Raw genomic sequence first — 23,006 nt, 5'->3', positions numbered from 1 at the left:
GAGTATAGAAAATTTGAATTGTTACAAGTGCATCTAACATATGCATGGAATACAGTTCCTTTGAAGTACAAAAGTTCTCACATAAATTCGTTGTACTAAACTTGCACACAAAACATAACCATAATTCTTTCGCATATAGTACATCAAAATAGCTATCTTTCAACAACCATGCCTCTAGAAAACGATATCCTCAATGATATATCTACACCATTTGATTGTCAAGTCGGCTCAACCGGGGTGGATGAGACCGGACTTAACCACACACTATAGCAATCTGGGTGGCTTCATGTGGTATCATCTTTCAACTACAAAATTGATAAGTGTATATCACAACTTATCTAGATGGGACTAGATCTCAAAATGTGTGCAATATTCATATTCAGATAGGACCAAACTCATAAGTAGCTTCCAGTAACACAAAATACTTTACCTCAAAACTGTGAAAAACATGATAAAGAAAACTTTTACGGATCGGATTACATACACACATGCCAGATAGAAATAATAACCATGACATCAATGACAACAATGACAAATAGTCCAACACTCTCAACATTGAGAAAAAATGTTTTCACAATAACCACAGGTCCAAATGACATCTTAATAATAAAGGTTTTAGAGTCTCTTCAGGATAACCTGCATGAGCATGAAGGTTGGCTATGGGCACAACAGAGTATACTCCACTAATTCCAAGGTCTCAGGGGCTTCCTTGCAAGATCCTTTTTGTGCAAGATTGTAATGATTGTGCCATAAGATGGCATTTTCTCGAGGTATTAAATATTTCTTTGAGGCATTTTATCAAACAATAAGCATGCATCATTTGTATCTCCACATTTCACATTCGTCATGCATTCAGTCAAATGGTTCAAGTATCTTGTTATTGTTATTACATAGATTTGCACCGTGTTGATTAAACTTAGCAATCTAGTGATACATTGGAACATTCTCAGGTTGTGGGTAACCTGTAGTGAGAATGAACCTCTGGAGAAGGATGAATTCCTCTTGATACTTCACCTAAAACTACTTAAAACCAATCTTTTGCAGAGGAAAGGGTAAGAAGGAATCTAATGTTAAAGGTGATGCACCAAACTAATTTTTGAGACTTTCATAACATCTTTAACAAACAAACTGATTAGAAACAAAACTTATATATGCATAACTTAGATACTCACATACTATTGCATCAACACTTTATAAGAAGGCTATGACAATCTCTATCCTAGCAAGAAAACACAATTTTTCACAACTAGAGATTTCTTTAATTAGCTACACAACTTATAACCTGCAACATATATGAATCTCTACATAAAGGTATTACTTAATGAGACACAATAACAAGGAATAAAATACACTTCATGAGAAATTGCATCAATCATTCAACACACAATATACCAGATTGTAAGAAGGCAACACTAATTTTATTTCTCTCAAAAGGTGTTCAATTCTAAACTAATCTCTAAAATTGAGTTACAAATTCTCCACTTATGCCAAACAAATCTGAAAAATTACAAGTAGCATGAAATAATTAGCAATAATTCCCTTCAAAAATGAAGTTTGAGTCATACTTGTGCTTTTCCAAAACCGCTGCATGAAAATAGGAACTTAACTCTTTTGGTTAAATGCAACTAAAATCCCCTATTTTTCAGCCTCCTAAAAGACTCCAAAAAGGCATGTCCATGAGGAAAAGGTCAAGCCTCATCCTTAGTTACCATAAAGGCACTAAAAAATATACTAACCTTCCCTAAATTGACTTAAACAACCCCTATATTCCTTCCATATGTTGAACAAATTTTCCAAACCTCCCTATGTCCTTGCAAACTCATAAATTTTCAACTAAAATCCCTTGACTCATTCCAAAGACATGTTCCATTAAATTGCATTACATCTTTCCACTTAATAAAGTGACTTAAACATTATGCCTTTGTAAATATTTCTTTATTTTATGCAAAAGTAAGTTGCATGGGTTATTTGTTATGAAATGGATGGATTAAAAATAAACAAAGGCAAAAAAGATGCCCAAGTTACTCGAATGTTTTTTTCTAAGGTAATCAAAACCCTAGAGAAAGATGCAAAGTCATTATTCTTTGCATTTGCTGCATTTTTCCTCTATTGCTATTCCTTAGCGCTACCACTTTTGGATATTTGTAGGATTTCTCTGGAGTTTGAAAGGGGGCTAAATGCAACATTTGAGCTCTATTTTCCTCTTGCTATTAAACAATTATCTCAATTTTGCAAGTACATATTCTGTCTCAGATTTTCGTGAGCAAGAGTTTGGCTAGAACTTGAGACCCTTATCAAGGTTTTTATTGATACTCTTTTGGCTATTACAATTGTGCTTTGGTTTCTTTTTTATAGTAAACTCTCCTTTCACTATGGTCTTTGTATATTGTATATTCAGCAGGGTGCAAATCTAGGTGAACAATTTTTGGCACGCCCGATGGGACACGTTTGAACTATCCTAGTTCAATATTTTCTCATGCTTTGCTGATATTGGTGTGTAGGTCAACAAAATCTTCCTTTAGAGGTAATAAAATCACGTAGCTACTAGCTCTGGAAAGAAATTTTCCATTGGTTTGAAAAAGACAAGTGTTGGTATGTACCTATTTTGCTAAAATCACACCTAGTTTTTATTGCTTTCAAGGATTTTAAAGATTCTCTAGATTATATGAATGACTAAAGTATGTCCTCATTTCAAAGAAATGTGCCTTGTTTTTTACTATTTCATGAAATCATTTCTCCTACACCCTCTTATTATTTATATCAAACTGAACAAACTACTTCTTTTTGTTAGCATGATTGGCATAACTGATGCATATGAAGAATGATGACTGAACCGGTAAAGGACTATTTGTGATGACATTGTGATGAAGAGATTGAGATTTCATGATTGGATAACATTGATCAGTTATTTGTGTTGTCATTGATGGCAACTAATGTTTACTATGTTGTATTTTGTCATCTAAATCTTTTTGGTCTACTAGAAATGCCTTATCGGTATTGAAGACAGTGAACGGGGAATTAGGACCTTAACCGGTAAATGAGGAAATGTTTTGATTAGATCTGGCGATTGGTGATGATTGAAGTGTTGTGGTTTAGAATGTGATTTTATATCATTATAATATGTATCTGACCAAAATCGCATCATGTTTTGGTTATCAAAAATCATGTTTATGATTTCTATTGTAGTTTTGCTAGGGTTTAAGGACCGGTAGAAAAGGGTTTAAGGACCGGTAAAGAATTCTCTTAAACGGTAATGATTTTTGGTTTGGCAATGATCTAAATCAAGTTAAAATGTTGGAGGTGACATGGCACAAACTGCGTGAAGTGTTTGAATGATGTTTTGGCACGTTTGAAGATAAAATTTCTTGGGAAACAACAAAGTGCTTAGAAGATTGTTCTAAGGGTTTGACTTTGTATCAAATTGAGATGCGGTGATCATTCAATGGTTGTAATTGATTTGTAATTAATTTTAATGATCCATATGATGATTGATGATGATATGTAATAAGTTGCAAAGTAGTAAGTTGTAATTGTTTTTTTAGCCGACTAAGTTGTAAAGGTTATTTATGTCGGTACAATTGATGTTTGTTATGTCGGTGGTTTTGAGAAGAGTGTGAAGTCAAACCAAAGTATGAGATCTGCTAAAGTGTAGTAGATTTGGAGAAATAATTGGATCTAATTAAGAAAAAAGTTAAGTGCTATACCCTGATCATTCATTGTTATTATCTTCTCAGTTACAACAACAAAATTCCTTAACCGGGTAGGTCCTAACATGCCTTACATTGTAAATCCCTTGATCAAGTAGCTCAACATCTGAGTGTTAAATCCTCTTGCAAGGTTGATCCTAACAGGTCAAAGCTCCTAACATGGCTCATCATCTTGCTCCCTTAACCAGGTGACTCCTAACAAAGCATATTTGTAAGCTCCTAACAGGGCACATTCTGAAAGAGTGCACATTTTTTGTGGGTACCGATTCCCACCATGGTTTTTGCCTATTTGGGTTTCCACGTGAAAAAAATGGTGTTCATATGGTGAATTTTTTTGTGTTGTTATGTTTTACTTTCAGTTTATGCATGTTGATGAACACTTAATGAGCAATTCTGATAAATCGGTTTAACAGTTGGTTACTAGTGATTACTGGTTTATAATTGATTTGGTGAAGTTTTGCAAGTTCAAGTTTTAAGTTTGAAATTGTTGTTAATACTGATTCGCCCCCCCTCTCAATATTAACCGAATCCTCTAAGATTAATTATTGGTATTAGAGTATTGGTCCTTTGTGTGTAGAAAGCTTAATAGCTTGAGGGAAAGATCCTGAAGAAAGATGATGAAGAAGGAGGGTCCCAAGTCTACCAAGGACAACTACCAGATATGGAAAGACCGGATGAAGATATACATTAAAGGATTGGGTGCTTAGTATTGGAATCATGTGATAAACAAGTATTTTCCTCCTACTACCAGCCCCTTAACACTGGATGAGCTTAAATAAGATAAAATTCAAGCCTTGGAAGCAATTGTAAGTACTTTATCTAATTCTGAGTATATAGATGTTCATGTATTAGAAACTGCATTTGAGGTATGGGAGAAATTAGAATTGACTTATGGAGGAGATGAACATGTTCAAAGAGCAAAAGAAGAAAGTTTAAGAGGCAAAATTGATGACATAAAAATGGTTGATGGTGAGAACATTGCATAATAAGGTCAAAAGATTAAAGATGTTGTAGGTGGTATTAAGAGTGTTGGAGATAAGATTGATGATGATATTGTTGTTAGTAAAATGTTTAGAAATCTCCTACCAAAATATGCTATTAGAGTTTCTGCATTTCAATAACTGAGATCTATTTCTAAAGATAAAGTCATTGTTGATTCTCTTATTGGAAAGTTGACTGCATTTGAGTTAAATAACGTTGATAATAGTGTTTCAAAACCATCTGAATCTTCTTTTAAAGCTTCTATAACTAGTACATCTGTTAGGAAAGGAAAGGATATTTGTCATAATCATGATTGCAGGTCTAGTCATGGCGGTAGCAGAGGTGAGGATGATAATGAAGATCGTCTGATGGAACTTGAGGCACGATTGGCTAAAAGATTTCCGAGAGGCATTGGTAAGTATAAAGGTAAATTACCTTTGGAGTGTTTTTTCTACAATAAGATTTGACACATTGCTGCAAATTGTCCTAATGGTGATAAAAAGGAAAAGTTTAGGAAATTTAAAGGAAAAGGATAGAAGCATTGTTATGTTGTAGTTGATGAAGGAGTAACCGATGAAGAATCAAAAGAAAATGACAATGAGGAGATAGTGTTTGTTGTTGTGAAGGAATATCTAACTAATGAAAAGGCATTGGTGTCTCACGTGGATAACAGTAATGAATGGATAATAGATAGTGGTTTCTCATGCCACATGACCGATGATAGAAATAAATTCTTATCCCTTGAAGAATTTTATGGAGGTGTAGTTAGGTTTGCTAACAACTCACCCTGCATGGTTAAAGGTAAAGAAAATATTTCATTAAATGCAAAAAAGTAATACAAATGATGTCTTTTGGGTTGATGGATTAAAACATAAGCTTTTGAGTGTTGGTCAATTAAATGATAAGGGCTATATTCTAGAATTTATAAGTGGAGTGTGCAAGATTCTTGGAAGTAATGGAGAATTAATTGCTACTAGAAATCAGATAAGAGGTAATCTATTTCTTCTTAATACTAATGTGAATAGTTGTTTGGTGGAAAATATTGAAGATAGTTGGTTATGACACAAGAGGTTTTGTCATGTGAATTTTGACAATTTGATAAAGGCTAGTAAATCAAGTATTGTGAGAGGTTTACCCTAGCTTGTTAAACTAGATAATGTGTTATGTAAGGATTACCAGATGGGTAAGATGACTTTTGTATCTTTTAAGAGTAAGTCTTTCTCTTCAGAAATTATTCTAGATTTGGTTCATACTGATCTTTGTGGTCCTATGAGGACTAAGAGCTATTTTGGTGATAGATATTGCATGATTTTCGCTGGTGATTTTTCCAAGATGATGTGGGTAACTTTTCTAAGAGCTAAGAGAAAAGTTTGAGGCATGTAGTAAATTCAAAGAATTCAAAGCTTTAGTTGAGAAAGAAAACAAGAAGAATTTGAAATGTTTGAGATTTGACCGAGGAGGAGAATTTACTTTTGATGAGTTTGTGAAGTTTTATGATGAACAAGGAATCAAGAGGTAGATGTCAGCTCCTAGAACTCCACAACAAAATGGGATAGTAGAGAGAATGAATAGAACAATTGTTGAAGCTTCTAGAACCATTTTGATTCAAGGTGAACTACCAAAAATATTTTGGAGAGAAGCAGTTAGCACCATTGTTTACACTTTGAACCAGGAACTTGTTAAGAGAGGTAACAAAAAAGTGTACATAGAACAACCAGATGGATTTTATTTGTCTAAGGATAAAGATATGGTTTGCAAGTTACATAAGGCATTGTATGGATTGAAGCATGCACTGAGAGCATGGTTTGAGATATTGCATGCACACCTAATCAAGATAGGATTTCAGGTTACCAGTGAGAACAATAACATATACCTTAAGACTGATGGAGACAGAGTGTTGATATCTAAAGTATTTGTAGACGATGTAATTTTTGGAGGTGGTGATGATTTATGTATGGCTTTTGTTAAGGAGATGAAGAAATAATTTGAGATGTTTCTAATTGGTGAGATTGCATTTTTCATTGTGTTGCACGTCTAGCAATTGGATGGTGGAATATGTATCTGTCAAAGTAAGTATGTAAAGGAAGTGTTGAAAAGATTTGGCTCAGAGAATTGTAAACTAGTTGGTACTTCAATGGTGATAGGATGTAAATTGTCTAAACGGGATGATTCACCCTCTATTGATGAAAAAGAATACATGTCCATGATTGGTAAGTTGCATTATATTGTTCACAGTGGGCCTAATATTGCACAAGTCATTGGTTTGGTTTCTAGATTTCAGAAGGATCCCAAGGAGACTCACTTGGTAGCGGTGAAAAGGATATTCTAGTACTTGAAAGGTGCAATAGATTATGGCCTATGGTATCCTCATAAAAATGATTTTTCTTTGGAAGTGTTTACTGATGCAGATTGGGCAGGCAATGTTGATGACTGGAAAAGCACTATCGGTGGAGATTTTCTTCTTGGAGGTAGATTGGTTGCTTGGATGAGTAAGAAACAAACATGTGTATTATAGTCAATAGCAAAGGCAGAGTATGTTTCAGCCTCAATGAATTGCACACAGGCAATCTAGATGAGACATGTGTTAGAAGGTTTTAAACTTGATATGTCTGAACCGGTAACTATTTATTGTGACAATACAAGTGCAATTAATATTTTAAAAAATCTTGTATTACATGCAATAAATAAACACATAGAATTGAAATATCACTTTCTAAGGGAGAGAGTGCAAGAAAAACAAGTCACAATGGAGTGACAAGCAAAAAGCAGCTAGCAGACATTTTCACAAAACCATTGCCGAGGACTACCTTTGAGTACCTCAGACATAAATTAGGGGTCAAACCCCTACACAAGGAAAACTAGGATGTAGGAGATGCATCAATCTAGTATTCTTATTGAAAACTTTTCACTATGGTTTGATGAAATTATGGCTACTCCGTATGGGGGAGCAACTTAGATGAGATTTGCAGAGATGTTGAAGACAACAACAGCAAATTTGATGACAGGTGATGCATATGCACCTTTGGAATTGTTTTCAAAGGGGGAGAATAAATATTTTAGCCTAAGGAGGAGAAGATGTGTAATAGAAAGAGGGAAAAGAAATTAAGAAGAGAAGAGAAGAACCGACAGAAGAGTGAAGTGTAGTAGAGAAGTTCTAGAACTAAGCAACATGGTTTTAGTTGAATATGTTGGTGTTACCTTCAATACCAAAGGGGGAGAATGTTGGCATGATTGGCATAACTGATGCAGATGAAGAATGGTGACTGAATCGGTAAAGGATTGTTTGTGATGAAGAGATTGAGATTGCATGATTGGATGACTTTGATTATTTATTTGTGTTGTCATTGATGGCAACTAATGTTTACTATGTTGCATTTTGTCATCTAAATCTTTTTGGTGTACTGGAAATTCCTTATCCATATTCAAGACAATGAACTGGGAATTAGGACCTTAACTGGTAAACAAGGAAATGTTTTGATTATTTTTGGTGATTGGTGATGATTGAAGTGTTGTTACTTGGAATGTGAGTTTGTATCATTGTAATATATATCTAACCAGAACCACATCATGTTTTGGTTATCAGAAATCATGTTTATGATTTCTATTGTATTTTTGCTAGGGTTTAAAAAGGATTTAAGGACTGGTAAAGAATTCTCTTAACTGGTAATGATTTTTGATTTGGTGGTGATCTACATCAAGTTCAAATATTGGAGGTGATGTGGCACAAACCATGTGAAGTGTTTGAATGATGTTTTGGCACATTTGAAAATGAAATTTCTTGGGAAACAGTGAAGTTCTTAGAAGAGTGTTCTAAGGGTTTGACTTTGTATCTAATCGAGATGCGGTGCTCATTCAATGATTGTAATTGATTTGTAATTGATTGTAATAATCCATATGATAATCAATGATGATATGTAATGAGTTGTAAATATCTGGGATGATCTATGCTGTAAGTCTTAGGGTTTTGTAACTGACTAAGTTGTAAAGGTTATTTATGTCGGTACAGTTAATGTTTGTTGTGTCAGTGGTTTTGAGAAGAGTTTGAAGTCAAAACAAAGTATGCGATCTACTAGAGTGTAGCATATTTGGAGCAAGAATTGGATCTAATCAAGCAAGCAGTTAAGTGCTATACCTAAATCATTCATTGTTGTTATCCTAACAGTTATAGCAACAAAATCCCTTAACTAGGTAGGTCCTAACATGACTTACATTGTAAATCCTTTAACCGAGTAGCTCAACATCTGAGTGTTAAATCCTCTTGCAAGGTTGATCCTAATAGGTCAAATCTCCTAACAGGGCTCATCATCTAAATCCCTTAACCGGGTGACTCCTAACAGGGTCTTCTCCTAACAGGGCATCTTTGTAAGCTCCTAACCGACTAGGCTCCTAACAAGGCACATTTCAAAAGAGTGTACAATTTTTGTGGGTACCAATTCCCACCATGGTTTTTCCCTATTTGGGTTTCCATGTGAAAAACATGGTTTTCATATGGTGAATGTTTTTATGTGCTATTATTTTTACTTTCAGTTTATTCATGTTGATGAAAACTTAATGAGCAGTTCTAATAAACCGGTTTAATAGTTGGTTATCAATAATTTCCGATAATGGTAAAGAGTTTATTACCGATTTATGATTGATTTAGTGAAGTTTTGAAAGTTCAAGTTTTAAGTTTGAAATTGTTGTTAATATTGATTCACCCCCCCTCTCAGTATTAATCAGATCCTCTAAGATTAACACTTTCATCCAAAATGGTCATGCTACAAGTGTCAACATTCTCCATATATTTTCCACCCACCCAACCATGCTCAATAATTATGGAAGCCTTCATATACTCTCAATCAACCTCAAAATTTCAATGCCACTTTCCCAAACAACTTCAAAAGATAGATAATATGGAGCTGAAAGACATCAAAAAGATATTGTTGGGCTTCAATGAGAAATTGGAGGTTATCAAAAGGCAAGAAGAAATAAATGTGCAACAAGAAGAAATTTCTCTTCATGCCCATCTTCATGGGCAAGAGGTGGAGGCACAAGTAAGGTTTGAAGAAGAGAAATTGAAGCCAATGTTTTCTGAAGACCAAAATGTAGAAGACTATTCAACAATTTCCTTTCCAAACCCATTCTTTGAAGAAGGGGTTCTCTAGTTCAATACATTAAGCTTAAAACACGAAGAGTCTTCATTTGAATAAAACTCAGTTTTGTTGCAATTGAGTGATGATTGTAACCAGTTGAAGCAACAAGATGACAAGCAAGGAAGAGATGAAAATGAGGTTTCCACAATTTGGTTTGATGGGGTGCCTTTATTTGTTGAAGAGAATGAAGATGATATGGCTGGGATAACACAAGATTTGGGATGGATGGAGGAGGTCCAGTATTGTGGTCAGTTGATGGTTTGTGAGAGTCGATATGAAGGGGAATCTTTGGCTCATGAGGTAGCCTCTTTTTGCTCAAACTTGGTGACTGAACCAACACCTTGTAAACAAGGGTATTATGAACAAGATGAGGAAAAGATAACTATGGTAATGTAAACAACAAGTTTGGAGCAGCAAGAAGATATTAAAGAAAATGTGTTTTGGGATGAGCTGGAAGGATTTTGTTCAAGTTTAGATGTCAAATCAACATCTCATAGTTTAGAAAATCATGAAAATTGAACAAGTTGAGAAATAGGAGCCTATTTTCCAAGGTATGAACCTTGATATCTTTTTAAATGATCTAGTAGAAGAAGAAATTATCTCAAACATAATAGAAGATTTTTGCTTGAAGCTTGATGAAAAGCCATCATTTTCTAGACTGGAAAAATGTTAACATCATCACAAGGAAGAAAAATAAGTCTTGTCTCAAATTCATCCTCTTGAATCAATTCATATTAATCAACATGAAGATAAGATAATAGTTTTTAAGCATGAGACCAGTATTGGAGTATCAAACTTTGTCTGTACATGAGGTTGTCCAATCAGGTACCTAGCTTGGTTGGAAGTCAACATTCCATCACAAGACATGCTTGCACTCAAGCATGAGGTTGCAACAATAGAAGAGCAGGGCCAAATCACTAATACACTCCAAAACAATAGTATGGGAAACCAATATGAGTGGGTAAGTGAGTTTGTGTATGGTCTCCAAGAAGTATTGCAACTCTTTTTTGTGATTATATTCATGCTTCATCTCTTTGTAGCTTCCCAAAGACATGTAAAGCATTGTGAATTGGGAAAAAAAGGCAATTATTTCAAGGTACCTATCCATGGGTTTGCTTAAATAGTTTTATCATTTGATTAGTTTAGGTTAAGTTAAGTTTTTATGTTAAATAAGTGTTTTTGCACAATAGATTAGATGCAATTTTCATTTCCCTAAGTGCTTTGTGCACAACTAGTTAGTTGTTTCTGAGTTCAGTAGGTGAATAAGAAGGTGTTCTTGTTGTTTCCCTCTCATAATTAATCAAGTAGATATATATCATTCATGATAGTGAAGTGTGTTAGTTTGGTATCATAAACCATATACATGTACTCAATGGGTTATAAGAGGTTGCATCAATGTCATAGTGAGTTACAGTAGTGCAAAATAATATTTTTCAAAGGTTTTGTCAGGTTAGAATGACTTTGTGCCCAATGGACTGTTGTCTTGATGATGATGATATAGTTGTAATAGGTTGTTTTATGACTTTATTTGTGTTTTCATTGATGGCAACCATGTTTTTTTGGCCATCTAAGTCATCTAGGCCATCCGGTATAGCCTAACCAGTAGTGGAATAAGTTAGACAAAAAAAACTGCTCAGTTGTTGTCAACTAGTAAATAGGAATAGAGTGATGATCAAGAGACCGGTAGGGACAATTGGTGAAGATTTAGACATTTCATTTTTTACAGGAGTGTTGGAGACAGGAACATGCACCTATGTTCCAAACCACATTAGCAGATTCAACGTATTGAGGGAGTTGTGGTGGATTTTCCAGTCACAGTCAGGAAGAACAAAGAACCAGTAAAGTAGAGTTTGTTTGATCGGTAACAGGTACACTTATTGTTATGTTTTTAAGTTATGAATTTTTTGGCTAACATAAGTAAAGTGTAATGAGAAGGAAAATATAAAAGGTGACTAGGTTCATTGAACCTAGGGAATCGTTCCAAGGTTCTTAGCCGGCTTAACAAAGTTCTTTATAAGGTGATGTAAGTTGTATGATTTCATGTATTGAGAGTGAGAATTTGATCGTGTAGCTGAAGGAGAAGCTAGGGTTTTTTGTTTAGTCAATGATAGAAGTTGAGCCGAAGTAGATCTAATCAAGCACATAGGTGATAACTTCATATCAGTTGAACTTGTTGTCTTCCTAATGGTTGCAACAAGAAAATCCTCTAACAAGGTCACTCCTAATAGGGTGCAGTAGGATCCTAGCAGGTTCAAAGGTGAAATACGCTAACAAGGTGACACATTAGCTTGTGTTTGTAAATCCCAATAATGTGGGTATCTCCTAATAGGGCTAGGTCCTAACAGGCCTTATTGCATAACTCTTAACTGGGCTAAAACACTCTTAACTAGGTGTACCCCTAACAGGGTGGTTGTATGACCTTAATCGGTCAGATCTCTATACTGTAGATAGTTGATCTTTGTGGGTACTAATTCCCACTATGGTTTTTCCCAGTTGGGTTTCCATGTGAAAAATCATTATGTTATGGTTTGCATGCTTTGTTGGATGTTTTCTTATGTGGTTATATTTCTTGCATGCATGTTGATTTTTAAGTTGGCCAAAGTTGTTATTAGATTTATTAAGTTTTTGCTTGCACTTATTAACCCCCCCCCCCCTCTCAGTGCCTTATAAGTTTATCAATTGGTATCTGAGCCTAATTCCCTTAAGGATTAACAACTTGGGAAGGATCTCTAAGACTAATATAGGGGAAGGTTTAATGAGTTATAGAGAGATTTCACATAGGCTTGTAGAATTTGAGGAAGCTCTTGGTGAAATAAAGGTCAAGTACAAAGATTCATTGGCTAAGAGAAAAGAGTTGGCTGAGTAGTTGTTGGAACTTAGTGAAAATAGTTCATCTGAGGAAGCAAATATTGATGCCTTATCTAATGAGGTGGAAAAGCTGAATGATGAAACATCAAATCTGAGGAGAGAGTTAGAAGCCCTTTCCATTAGGATGGGCTAAGAGTTGGAAGCCAAAGACATAATAAGAGATAAGGAGTATGAGATTGTTAAGCTGAACCGGGAGATTAGTACCCTACATGCACATCTTCATGAGGAAAAAGTGGAAAAAAAGAGGAAATACAAGCTGATCTAGACATGGCTATGTCTCTTAGACAAAGTTTCACAAAGAAGAATGAGGAGCTTACCAAGGAGTTAGCTGATGCAAATGAGTTATTAGCTAAATTCAACAAGAGCATTGCTATGTTTGATGAGCAAATTCAGACACAAAGGTTGAACAAAGATACACATGGCTTGGGATAGACAACCTTTGAACAAGGAGAGCCATCCGGTACCAAGAACACCATGTATGAAACCAAATCTGTACCAAAGACCAAGAAGATCACTAGTAAGAGAACCTACAAACCAGTATGTTTTAATTGTCATAAGGTAGGTCATACTGCAAATGTTTGTAGAAGTAGATCTATTACTTTTGATGGATATAGACCTAATGCATATGAAGAATATAAGCCTAGTACTTTTGATGGATATTGCTTCAATCGCAACAAGTATGGGCATAGAGCTTTTGAGTGTAGGTCAAGAGTGAACAATCATAGATCTTACATGAATCAAAGGTCTAATGGTGAATTGCAGAGATCTTACAATGACCGGAGAAACCCTACTTGGCAGAGACCTTATGTGAACCAGTCTAGTCCATATGAAATGGAGAATAGATGGAATGTGACATGTTCAATCTATCACAACTATGGACACGTTTCTATGAATTGTCAGAGAAGAACTAATACAGGCAATGTTGGACCCTAGAGAGCATCTGGAATGGCATGTTTCCATTGTCACAAAATGAGACATATTGTAAGGTTTTGTAGAGCTAGATTGAACCAATTGTTAATCAGTCTATTGATCAAAAAGGAAAGAAGAAGGTAGATGTGGAAGAAACCAGAAGTAGGATGAATAAGATATGGAGAAATAAAAGTGAGGAGAAACCATCAGAATATTCCAATTCTTCACTAGGTGTGGAGAATCTCTTACCAGTAAACTAAGCTATGTATGAAGCTTAGGGGGAGCATATTGTCAGATCCATTTCTGGACCCCCTAAATGGTGTGCGGTAAGTCAAATCTACATGTTTTGATGCAATATGATGTTATAAAGTTATTTTGAGATATAATTGGTAGATTGGATGTGTTATATGAACCGATAGCAATTTTTAGGGTTGAACGGTGATTAGGGTATGTTCAACTGGTTTAGCATTAAATGCAGTTGGTAAAAGGCAAATAAAAAGGTGTTTTATAGTCTCATTTTTCACTTAGCATTTTTGAGAGCACATTTGGAGAGTGATAGAAGCATAGAAGAGAATTTGATTGCTACTTTGGCAAAGTTGATAGCAGATTGTGAAGATTTGTGGAAAAGTGAATCGATGGAAGAGCATTCATACCAGAAACCCCAGTTGCGAAGAAGTTTAAAGGTATTTCTCTATGAATATGAGTCTGTGTTTGAATTTTCACAATGGATACACCAAATATTATTTATATTACCGAAAGGCCTTGACCAGAATTCAAGAGACATCCTCATTAGTCCACGGAGACAGATCTAGCTAGAGCCCTATCCAGCGTACCCTACAGAGTTTTGCATGTTGAGGACATTCGATCATACATTCATTGAAAACTAGAAGATTTGGGCACATTTTCCATCTTTGATCAATACCTAATACTATGTGATAAACAAGGATTGGTTAAGGATGAATTTAGAAGGGTAACTGATAAGGGTTTTCACCATGCATTAAAATTTATAGATGATTTTGAACAAGACCATGTGAGATATGTTCTGAGTAGGATTCATGATCAATTTATGTGGTTGGATAGACCACACAATATCACAAAAGAGGCTATCCATGTTGTCACCAGATTATGGGCAACTGATGAAGTTCCTATTTTGAGATCAATCCTGAAGGATGAGGTTGTCTGACTGACAAAGTCGAAGTGGGATGGTCGTGCCATGATAGTAAATGATATTGATGTTAAAAGAGAATGTTGATTATGACCTAGTAGAGGCTTTGAGAGCCCAACCAGTATTGAATCTTGAATCAATCAAGAAGGACAAGCGACAAAAGTTCAAATTTGGTCAGTTTATTATTGGATTGTTTTTCTATTTCCAAAATTTCTTTCTCGGTATAGGTGATATCCAATGGTTTGTGGATACACTGACAATGTTGCAAATTAAGAACAACATTAATATGCTTAGCAATGAATTTACAAAGACTATCTGGGGATACTTCAAGGATTTCCAAAAGAGAATGCATGTCAGAGAAAGGATACCAGAGCATGTTGTAAAAAGGTATGAAGACTCCATTTGTTTTATGGTTGATATAAATACTTATTAGATGGAGGATGCAAACCCAAGGACTTCATGGGCCATGCCTATGGTATGAGGTAGAAGTAGAGATATTGACTATTTATGTCAATCACCTTCTATCTAAACCAGTAGATCCTAATGTACCTATGTTTGGCACATTCAAAGAGAAATCAATACAGGTACATGTTGAATTGGCCACACCGGTAATAACCAAAAAGATTAGGAAAGAGGTTGAGGAATTTTCTATTGCACAAGGCTTCACAAAGGAGCTGATTGATGAAGCAAAAACTAGATTTGAAGCAAGGAAGGCAGGAACCTCTAGTGCACCCACCAGTAGAAAAACTAGAAGTGAAAATGTCAAGAAGGAGAAGCCCCCTCCTCCTCCAAAGATACAAATCAAGAGAAAAGAAAAACAAGATGAGCCTCAAGAATCTAAAGCTACAGGAAAAAAAAAAGAACAAGCACAAAGATTCTTTAAGGCTGTAGCAGAGGAAGAAGTAGAGGAAACCGAATCAGAAGGAGGTAAGAAATAATTAAGGGCAAGTAGCGAGAAATATAAAGTAGTTGGTGCACCCACTATCAAATCAGTTAAGGTAACTAAACCTACTTCTCTTGAGAGTTTATTGATGAATATAAGGAAGTATGGTATATTGGTTGTTGTACAAAGTACTATAGCCATTTTGATGAGGAAGAGAAGAAACAAATTGAGGATTCAGTTGTTTGGTTTATGAATCATTATAGCAAAGAATTGATTGAATTACAAGGACATATACTTGATTCTTTGTATAGAAAATTGGAAGATAGATGGAAGATTGCAATTAAGCAGGACAAAGAAATAATAGAGTATGTTCTTATGCATTTACAACCAGAGACCCCCAAGGAGGAAGTGTAGGAAATTCTTTCAAATTAAAAACCATTATTCCAAACCAAAAAGAGGTTAACAAGATTTCTTGTTGGTGAGTCCCAGTCGGTGCAAGCTAAGACTGAGGAAATTTTGAAGAAATTTTTAAGACTTGAAAAAGAAGAGGAACCGGAGATGATGGATTCTTTTGAGGAAGAACAACTCTCTGAAGCACCGATAATTGAAGGTGAACTATCGGATGTGTTTGTGATTGATCAGATAGAGATAGAATCGAAAGATGATACTACATCTGTTCCTACTGTCACAGTAGAAGAACCAGTGATACCAAAAGTTATTCTGACTAGTAAAGATGAAGAGAAGATAGAGACACAAGAGAATGCACAAATAGATGATGTGAAAAACACAAAGCCATCAAAAAAAGATGAAGAAATGCAGAAAGACACATAGGAGAGTGTACAAAAAGATGATGAGCAAACAACAAAGTCACCGGTGAAGGCAGAAGAGAAGCAGAAAGAAGAAGAACAAGAGCAGAAAGTGATCCCCCGATCACTTAATTCAAAGAAAATCATTGATGATGATGAAGAAGATACAATGTCCATCCAAGGACCAGTAAATATGGATATGTTGAGTCCAATAGAACTGATGGAGATTTCATCTGCTATGCAATCCAAGGCCAAGAAGAAGATAATGAGAACTCATAGGAGAGAAGCTCAAACCATACAAACTGTAATTGACATATTTTTCAGTCTGTTACTGAAGACTATGTGTGTGAGAATTTGAATAAGTATCTGCAAGCTGTAAGACACAACACTTCAATTAAGTCATTTTATGCATGGTTAGACAATTATAATCATGAATATAAAAACCATAACAAATTAACCTATTGCCTTCTAAAAGATGCGAGTATAGACTTGCTCTCATTTTTGTCTAAGCAATATCAGTGACTAGACTACACCAAGACGAAGGATTTAATCTATATGAACACAAGAATAAGCTAAATGGATGCAAGATTATGCAAGATATGCAAGATTAAGCTAGATGAATTAAAGATTAAGCTAAATGAATGAATATTAAGTTAAATGAATTCAAGAAATCATAATTAAACTAAATATGTAAAAAACTAAACTAAGATGCAATAATCTCAAAAGCACAATATTTTCAATGACTCCAGAGCAAAAACTGCATAATAACAATAAATCTCCAGGGTGTTTTGAATGAGAGATGAAGGCTAAATTTATAGAGACTCAAAAGAGAGACCAACGGTCAAGATCGATTAGCAATGAGCGATTGAGATTCCTCAAGAAAATGCACAATTTAGGATAATTGAAATAATTGAGAGATTATATTAAGTTAACCTTGAGATAGATTCCCATTATAGATTGATTTAAATGCATTCAGATTATAAGTTCGAGTTTGCATTGGAGATAAAATTTAGTTGATTCCATGCACTCAAGATAAAAATTGGTGATTCCATGCATATTTCTTTAATTTGCTCAAGATTTTTATTTAGAAAAAGCCTTTTCAATGCAACTGAACTTATTTTCTCAAAAGATTTGAGTTTTATTTTTAGAGAAAATGATTAAATTCAATTTAATTGCTTTTCTGATTTTTCAGGTTATCTCAATTTAGAAAAAGAAATATCTTAAGTTTGATTTCTTCTCTCAATTTAATTTTTTTATTTTATTTTCAATTTAACTCTTTTTTTTGCAAATTAATTCCTTTTTTTGTGATGATTAATGGCAAATTTATTAATTAATTAAATATGCTAGGATATTTATTTAAATAAATAGGATAACTGATCAAAATGATTTACTTGGAATGATTTAATTAATTAATTAAATATTTAATTAATATAGAGTGATTAATTTGCCATGTGACATTGATGATTGAAGAATTAATTAGGTAGGTGCTCAAGGTTGATTTAATTGCCTTTGGTTAGGACCTTGGTGATGTTGTCAAGATTAGGGGCCCATGGTTTAGGTGACCATTTTTAGGGTATTACATTTGCCCCTCTTTGAATTAATGTGTGAGTAATGTGTTGGTTCAAAGAATAGTTGATGTCAAATGTCATGCCCAAAATTTAGGGCAAAAACGGAACAAATTTTTTTTTAAAAAAGATACTGATTTAATTAACAAGCACACTCTTGCGACAAGCGTTAACGAAAATTTCATTAATAAATTCGAGCTCATTCTGGAACGAACGAAGCATCGACAATCTGTTATAATTTAATTGCGGAAAAACCTACTGGTTTAAATTCTATCTCCAAAAGATATTTAATTAATAGTTTTATTAAATTATTCATACTAAAAGTATTAGGAGAGATATTTTAATTTATCCTCCAATATGACTTTATAGTCTTTTTAATTCTTTTATATTTCTCTTTATAATTTAACCAAAGTTAAAATCGGAATTAATTAAATATATACATATATACATAATTGATTATGCATATATTTATATATTTAAAATTTAATTACTTATACAAAAATGCTCAAATTCATACATTTACATACATATATATAATTTCCATATGTATTTATGGAAACATATATATTAGTATATTTACTAAACTGGTAATTATTTTAATTAACTGCCCTAACCTCCACTCGGTTAGGGTTTTAAACCCTATAAATTATTATATTTCTCTTTTAACTGTTAAACATCTTAGCTGGGCCGAAGCCCTTGGCGGCCATGAATCCATCTATTTCTTAGCAGGTCGCGGGGGTTTAATGGCATGCTGGGCCGCGCGCGCGCCACTGTGTGAGCGCACAGTGGGCGCCGCGGCACCACTGTGTGCCCACATAGTGGGCGCCGCTGGCGGCACCACTGTGTGGCCACACAGTGGCGGCCGTGGCCGTCCACTGTGTGCCCACACAGTGGGAGCCGCAAGCGGCTCCACTGTGTGTGCACACAGTGGGCGCCGCGCGGTCGTCCACTGTGCGTACACACAGTGGAGCCTGCGGGGTTTCCATCTTATTTTTTTTTTAATTTTTTTTTTTTAAATTACAATAACATTTAATAATATATGTATATATATATATATTTATATATATATATATATATATATACATATTTATATATAAGTATATATATATATGTGGTATATTCATAAATTAAAAAGCATAGATAAAAGATAAATTTAAATTCTAAATAAAATCTATATATATTTTAAAAGAGAATTATTACATGCAAAATTCTAAGCTAATATAATAAAGGAAAAGATTACCTTAAGTTAAATCAAGAATTTAATTATTATTTATATATATATATATTTATTAATTTAAATGCATCTATAAGACAAGCTTCTAAATCAATGTTTAACAAAAACAAATACAATTTAAAGTATTTCACAAGGATACATTATACATTTCTTTTTTTTTTGTAATAAGAAATCCATTAACATGCTTTATTTTTTTTTTCTAAATAGATTATTCACATAAAACAACTTCTCTTTCCATCTAAAATACTTATAAAGCTTTCAGCTTAAATAAACTTCTATTTTGACTTAATTAAAATATAGGTAAAAATCTAAATGAAATCAGACTTTTTATTTCTTTCATAAAACAAGAAGCTTTGCATGCATTACTAATTTGCTTTTCTTTTTCAATTATTCAAGGAGTAAAATCAAGCCTTTTCTCTTTCTTTAAAACATCTCTATTATATACTACCAAATTTACAGCAATGTTTTCTCTGAACAGTCACAACAATAAGACTTCAAATCTATTATTACAAAATTACAACTTGCTTCTCCTTTCTTTTGAATTGAGACATTTATTCACAACAACTTTAAAACAACATCTGCAACTGAAATCAAATATCTTCGAATTCATCTTCTGGTTAACTTTCATGAATTTCTAATTCTCTTTGCTCTGGATTTCCTGCATAATAGAAAATACAAAACTGACCACGGAGTGCTCACCTCCCAGCCTAGGCTAACTGGTAGCCACCCCCGAGCTCGGAGAACCAATTCCAAGACGGGTAACAAACAGGCAAACACAAAGAACACAAAACATACAAATACTCCAGACACATTCCCAACCTGGCTTTCACAGTACCACACTCTGGTGGTGAACATTTTCAAAGGGTGGTAGTGGACCAAATACCCTGAGGAGAATCTGCAAGTATGTAATAACAAGAAGCCACCTCATGGCACAAATAACATATCAAAATCTCAACCCCATAATTCCTTATGCCCCCCAAAGGCATTCTAGCCTTATAACCCTCCTTATGACCCCCATTGCACAAACAGGCCATGCAGCAAGGGTCACACAAAGATCCCTTGTGATCGCTCTCTAAAGAGAGTCTCTCACTCGAGGGCTGTCACTGCTACCACCCTCAAGATCCTCTTCTCTCCCAAGAGAAAGAGGGATCTTGAGAAAACTCCCAAAACACATTCATTCATAAAACAAAACCAAAAGATTTTCAAAAATTCGATTTCAAGAATACAGATTTTCTTATTCAACAACTTCCAGAAATAAACAAAATCAAGTCATTGAAAGTAAAAAAAATGAAATCAACCTTAATCTGCCCAAAGGTTATAATGATATCTGAAGAAGAGCTGCCCAATCCACAATTCTTTATTTTCCTTAATCAATTTCTTTAACCCATAACATTATTTTTCTTCCAAGTTTTCTTCTGTCTCCAAAAAAATGGAGAGTGGGTGATTAACCAGCTATTCCCAAAAATCTTCCTTAAGAAGCTCACTCACTGAGTTCTCACAGGATTCTAAAAAAAAAATCAAAAAAAGAAGAAAGAAAGCAAAAATGCAAAAAGACTTTCCTTCCAAGAGGGAAAATCTGGATTTGATTTCACTTCAATATTCAATTTTCGCTCAACTCAAAAAAACCAATTTTTAAAGCGTTAAAAAGATCATAATAAAGTAGAAACTTGCCTAAAATTACCCCTAACCCCTAGGTATACCTTATGGGCTTCAGGAAACCCTAATAAACTACCCCTAGGTGTTCATTTAACCCATTTTAAACCCCTCTGGAGTTTATTTTCGGGTCAAACATAAGTTGACCACACCAAATATTATATTCTCAAAATATCTTTTTGACAACACATTATTTTATTTAAAAATAATAATAATTAACACTTTCCCATCAAGAGACAAGATAAAATATTAAAATTTAAATCCTCACATGTGTCAAGTGACACTAATAAAATACTTTTACAAAAATAAACATGAAATTGTCTCTTGAGGTTTTTACACAATAATTTTAAATAACACAAAACACACATGCAGCATATACTGATACGAATAAAATACAACACAAACGGGGTGTTGTCTCTCCAAATAGACAAACCCTGGCTTTACAAACATACATAAGTCTAGGTTTGATTCTCCGTAATTTTCCATGGTCACATGGTAAATTTCCTGCGCATCTCAATGTACACATAAGTACTCCCAAATATTCATATAAAATATAATTCAATAATATAACAATGCACATCATTACTTGCATACAATTTTCATCTGCACAGATTGAATACATCTTTTGTCAAGCAAATTCACATAAGCAATTTTCATCCCAATTCACATAAACTAAACATACATCATAGTTCTATATTCAAAGTAAGGTCCTGCAAATTCATTAACGACATCTATCATTGCAATATCATTCTATCTAATAATCATGTAGTGTTCTATCTCATAAAACATGTAAGTAAAACATCAATTCATAGCAATGTTATCCAATATCCTGAAGTCATAAAAGTTCTAAATCTCAAAATGCATCAAAACAAAGTATCCATAGTAGTCTAAAATATAAAATCCACTGAATGTCAAACTGAGTCGAGGTGAGGCCTCACATCCTCCCCCTCTAGGCATGAACTTCCTCCTGGAGTTCATCAAAGAGGTGAGGGTACTCTGATCTCATACGTACTGCGTCCTCCCATGAAGCCGTAACCTCATCATAACAATCCCACTGGACCCTAACCTGGTCCAGCTCTCGACCTCGAAGGGCCAATGTCCGGCGTGCCAAAATGCGAATGGGCTCCAAAGCTAGCTGCCCGTCCGACTCCACCTGCAAGGCATCCCAATCTAAAATGTGAGACTCATCATAGATATATTTCCTCAAAACTGAAACATGAAACACATCGTGGATGCGTGACAGGCTAGGTGGCAAAGCTAAACGGTAGGCTACTGGGCCTATCCTCTCCAGAATCTCAAAAGGTCCTACAAAGCGAGGTGCGAGCTTAGAACCCTTTCCGTAACGGATCGGACTCTTATGCGGTCGCACTCTCAAGAAAACTCTGTCTCCAACCAAGTAACTACGGTCAATCCTTTTTGCATCGGCATACTTCTTCTGTCTATCCTGAGCCTCTCTGAGACGCTGCCTAATCAAATCCACCTGCTGTTCCATATCTCGAACTAACTCAGGACCAATAGCAACTCTATCCTCTATGCGATCCCAACTCAAAGGCGTCCTGCAAGGCCTGCCGTATAATGCCTGGTAGGGTGGCATTCCCAAAGAAGTGTGATGCCCATTGTTATAGGCAAACTCCACTAAGGGAAGATACTCCTCCCACCAGGTCTGATGATCCATGACGTACATACGAAGCATATCCTCTAACACCTGATTGACTCTCTCAGTCTGACCATCTGTCTCCGGGTGATAAGCTGTACTGAAATTGAGCTTTGTGCCCATAGCTGCCTGTAATGACTTCCAAAAGGTAGAAGTGAAAAGAGAATCCCTGTCAGAAATAATCTTGCGGGGTACGCCATGAAGTCTAACAATGTCTCGCAAGAACACCTGTGCTACTGCAGGAGCTGTGAATGTAGTACGGACTGGTGAAAAGTGAGCTACTTTGGTCAACTTGTCAACTGTCACCAAGATAGCATCATGGCGACGAGAAGACATAGGGAGACCAATGATGAAATCCATGGATATAGTATCCCACTTCCACTCTGGTATAGCATGAGACTGAAGCAACCCACCTGGATGGCGGTGCTCCGCCTTTACCCTCTGACACT

The 23,006-nt window shown here is 34.9% G+C and overlaps 1 protein-coding gene across 1 annotated transcript; it reads left to right on the top strand.

The window, feature by feature from the left end:
* Window positions 1-9,580: 9,580 nt before the first annotated feature.
* Window positions 9,581-16,476, top strand: LOC131859011 (uncharacterized). Its single transcript, XM_059212522.1, has 4 exons — window positions 9,581-9,721; window positions 9,917-10,207; window positions 15,347-15,689; window positions 16,193-16,476. Exons 1-4 carry the CDS (start codon window positions 9,581-9,583, stop codon window positions 16,474-16,476), a joined length of 1,059 nt encoding a protein of 352 aa, XP_059068505.1.
* Window positions 16,477-23,006: the final 6,530 nt, after the last annotated feature.

Source organism: Cryptomeria japonica, chromosome 10, assembly GCF_030272615.1.
Source record: "Cryptomeria japonica chromosome 10, Sugi_1.0, whole genome shotgun sequence".
Classification (NCBI taxonomy): domain Eukaryota; kingdom Viridiplantae; phylum Streptophyta; class Pinopsida; order Cupressales; family Cupressaceae; genus Cryptomeria; species Cryptomeria japonica.
This window is presented reverse-complemented; position numbering and strand designations above follow the sequence as displayed.

Coding starts and splice junctions, on each gene's coding strand:
- LOC131859011 (XM_059212522.1), top strand. CDS start 9,581: ATGGAGCTGAAAGACATCAAAAAGATATTGTTGGGCTTCAATGAGAAA. Junction 9,722..9,916: donor GGCAAGAGGTGGAGGCACAA/GTAAGGTTTGAA, acceptor GATTGTAACCAG/TTGAAGCAACAAGATGACAA. Junction 10,208..15,346: donor ATGAGGAAAAGATAACTATG/GTAATGTAAACA, acceptor AAATCAATACAG/GTACATGTTGAATTGGCCAC.